The sequence below is a fragment of the Nicotiana attenuata genome, unplaced genomic scaffold (assembly GCF_001879085.1).
Source record: "Nicotiana attenuata strain UT unplaced genomic scaffold, NIATTr2, whole genome shotgun sequence".
Classification (NCBI taxonomy): domain Eukaryota; kingdom Viridiplantae; phylum Streptophyta; class Magnoliopsida; order Solanales; family Solanaceae; genus Nicotiana; species Nicotiana attenuata.
Genome location: NW_017674395.1, coordinates 85,722 through 89,270, shown reverse-complemented (window position 1 = coordinate 89,270; position 3,549 = coordinate 85,722). Strand labels below are relative to the sequence as shown.

The window sequence follows — 3,549 nt, the reverse complement described above, 5'->3', positions numbered from 1 at the left end:
ATATATTGCAAAGAAATTTGGGATAGAACCAGAAAAGTTGTGTGAACCCTTTGAAGTGTCCACTCCGGTTGGAGAATCAGTTATAGCAAGGTTTATCTATAGGGGATGTCCAGTCAAAGTGCATCATCGCCTTACTCTAGCAGACTTAGTAGAATTGGAGATGGTCGACTTCGATGTGATCATGGGCATGGATTGGTTAGAGTCCTGTTATGCCACAGTGGGTTGTAGAACCAAAATAGTAAGTTTTGAATTTCCTGGTGAACCAGTCTTAGAATGGAAGGGTGATGTAGTAGCACCTAGGGGTAGGTTTATTTCCTATCTTAAAGCCAGAAAGATGATCTCCAAGGGATATATCTATCACCTGGTTCGAGTTAAGGATGCAGATGCTCAGATCCCCACTCTCCAGTCGGTACCAATTGTAAATAAGTTTCCAGAAGTGTTTCCCGAAGATCTCCCTGGAGTCCCTCCCGATAGAGAGATTGACTTTGGAATTGATCTACTTCCAGGCACTAAGCCGATATCTATTCCGCCTTATAGAATGGCTCCAGCAGAGTTAAAAGAGTTAAAAGTCCAGCTGAAAGATCTTCTAGATAAGGGATTTATAAGGCCAAGTGTCTCACCTTGGGGCGCACCGGTCTTGTTTGTCCGAAAGAAGGATGGGTCTTTGCGTATGTGCATTGACTATCGTCAGTTGAATAAAGTCACCATCAAGAACAAGTACCCTCTTCCCAGGATAGACGATTTATTTGATCAACTTCAGGGTGCCCAGTGTTATTCCAAGATTGACCTCAGATCGGGATACCATCAGTTGAAGGTTAAGGAAGTTGATATTCCAAAAATAGCTTTTAGGACTCGATATGGGCATTTCGAATTTTTTGTAATGTCATTTGGTTTAACGAATGCACCAGCAGCTTTCATGGACCTTATGAATAGGGTCTTCAAGCCTTATCTTGATTTGTTTGTTATCGTGTTTATTGATGACATCTTGATTTTATTTCCCCGTAGCGAGACTGACCATACAGACATCTCAGATTGTGTTGCAGACCTGCAGGATCACAAGCTATATGTAAAATTTTCTAAGTGTGAATTCTGGTTGAAATCAGTAGCGTTTTTGGGCCATGTCATCTCAGGGGAAGGCGTGAAGGTGGACTCTCAGAAATAGAGGCAGTGAAAAATTAGCCTAGATCCACCTCAGTATCCGATATAAGAAGTTTCTTGGGTTTAGCAGGCTATTATAGGCATTTCGTAGAGGGATTTTCTTCTATCTCGTCCCCTTTGACTAGATTAACTCAGAAGAAAGTCAAGTTTCAATGGTCGGACGCGTGCGAGAAGAGTTTTGAGGAGTTAAAGAAGAGGTTGACTTCAGCTCCAGTCCTGACACTACCGGAAGGAACCGAGGGGTTCGTTGTTTATTGTGATGCTTCAGGGGTTGGTCTTGGGTGTGTATTAATGCAGCATGGTAAAGTCATAGCCTACGCGTCGAGACAACTCAAGGCTCACAAGAAGAATTATCCGACTCATGACCTTGAATTAGCAATTGTGGTGTTCGCGCTTAAGATCTGGCGCCATTATTTGTATGGGGTACATGTTGACATTTTTACAGATCACAAGAGTCTCCAGTACATCTTCAAGCAAATGGAATTAAATCTACGTCAGAGAAGGTGGCTCGATTTACTTAAAGATTATGATGTTGATATCCTCTATCATCCGGGGAAAGAAAATGTTGTAGCCGATGCTCTCAGTCGGCATTCTATGCGCAACTTAGCTCACGTTGAGACAGACAAGCGAACTATGATGAAGGAAGTACACCGCTTAGCAAGCCTAGGAGTTCGACTTCTGGACTTTGAAGATGGCGGTGTTGTTCTCCAGAACAGGGCTGAATCCTCCTTAGTAACCGAAGTAAAAGAAACACAGTTCAGTGATCCCTACTTATTGCAGCTGAAGGAAGGAATTCACAAACAGAAGACTATGGCTTTTGAACAAGGGGGAGATGATGGTACTTTGAGATGCAGAGGCAGACTATGCGTTCCAGACGTAGATGGGCTCAGAGAGCGGATTATGTCAGAAGCCCACAATTCCAGGTATTCTATTCACCCAGGTTCCACAAAGATGTATCATGATCTTAAGGAGGTTTATTGGTGGAACGATATGAAAAAGAATATAGCAGATTTCGTGGCGAAGTGTCCAAATTGTCAGCAGGTGAAAGTCGAACACCAGAGACCAGGCGGTTTAACTCAGAATATAGAAATTCCCATTTGGAAATGGGAGATGATAAACATGGACTTCATAACAGGTCTACCTCGCTCGTTCCGGAAGCATGATTCGATTTGGGTGATTGTAGACCGACTTACCAAATCAGCCCACTTCTTGCCAGTGAAGACTACAGATTCGGCTGAGGATTATGCCAAGTTGTATATCAAAGAAATTGTCCGATTGCATGGGACTCCTTTGTCCATTATCTCAGATCGTGGTGCCCAGTTCACAGCGAACTTTTGGAAATCCTTTCAAAAGGGACTGGGCACAAGGGTGAACCTTAGCACTGCTTTTCATCCTCAGAGAGATGGCCAGGCGGAGCGCACCATTCAGACTCTTGAGGATATGTTGAGGGCGTGTGTTATTGATTTTAAAGGTAATTGGGACGATTATCTACCTCTCATTGAGTTTGCTTACAATAACAGCTATCACTCTAGTATCAAGATGCCACAGTACGAAGCTCTGTATGGGCGAAGGTGTAGATCACCAATTGGTTAGTTCGAAGTCGGAGAAGCGGAGTTGTTAGGACCCGATTTGGTCTATCAGGCTATGGAGAAAGTCAACTTGATACAAAGGCATTTAAAGACGGCTCAAAGTCGCCAAAAGTCCTATTCGGACGTACGGCGTAGAGACTTAGAGTTCCAAGTTGATGATTGGGTGTTTTTGAAAGTATCGCCCATGAAAGGCGTTATGAGATTTGGGAAGAAGGGGAAACTTAGTCCCCGCTATATTGGTCCATATAGAATCCTGCGAAGGATCGGACAGGTGGCTTATGAGTTAGAATTGCCACAAGAACTAGTTGCTGTACACCCAGTGTTTCATATTTCCATGTTGAAGAAATTCATGGGAGACCCGTCACTTGTGGTTCCGACAGAGGTTATAGGGGTTAAAGACAGCCTATCTTATGAAGAAATTCCAGTGGCTATTCTTGATCGTCAAATTTGCAAGCTCAAAACTAAGGAAATTGCTTCAGTAAAAGTGCTTTGGAGGAATCAAAGGATTGAAGAGGCTACATGGGAAGCCGAGGAGGACATGAAGTCCAGATATCCCCATCTCTTTGAAGGGCAAAAAGGAAAATGTGGAAGGTAATTGACCTTTCCATTCAGTTCTTATATTATAATCTCCATGTTCTTCAGTATTTACTCAGCTTAGTATTTAGTGATCACGTGCTCGTTCAGTTTGATATACATGTATTCATGATATTTCAGTATTCTCATATCTCCATCACACCCGTTTAATGTCCATAGATAGACGTAGTTGCATCCAGGGCCATCATTCGAGGACGAATGATCCCAA

General features: G+C 43.0%; 1 protein-coding gene across 1 annotated transcript; it reads left to right on the top strand.

The window, feature by feature from the left end:
• Positions 1–160: 160 nt before the first annotated feature.
• Positions 161–3,342, top strand: LOC109218581. The gene is made up of 3 exons (XM_019382960.1): positions 161–611; positions 1,604–2,609; positions 2,829–3,342. Exons 1-3 carry the CDS (start codon positions 161–163, stop codon positions 3,340–3,342), a joined length of 1,971 nt encoding a protein of 656 aa, XP_019238505.1.
• Positions 3,343–3,549: the final 207 nt, after the last annotated feature.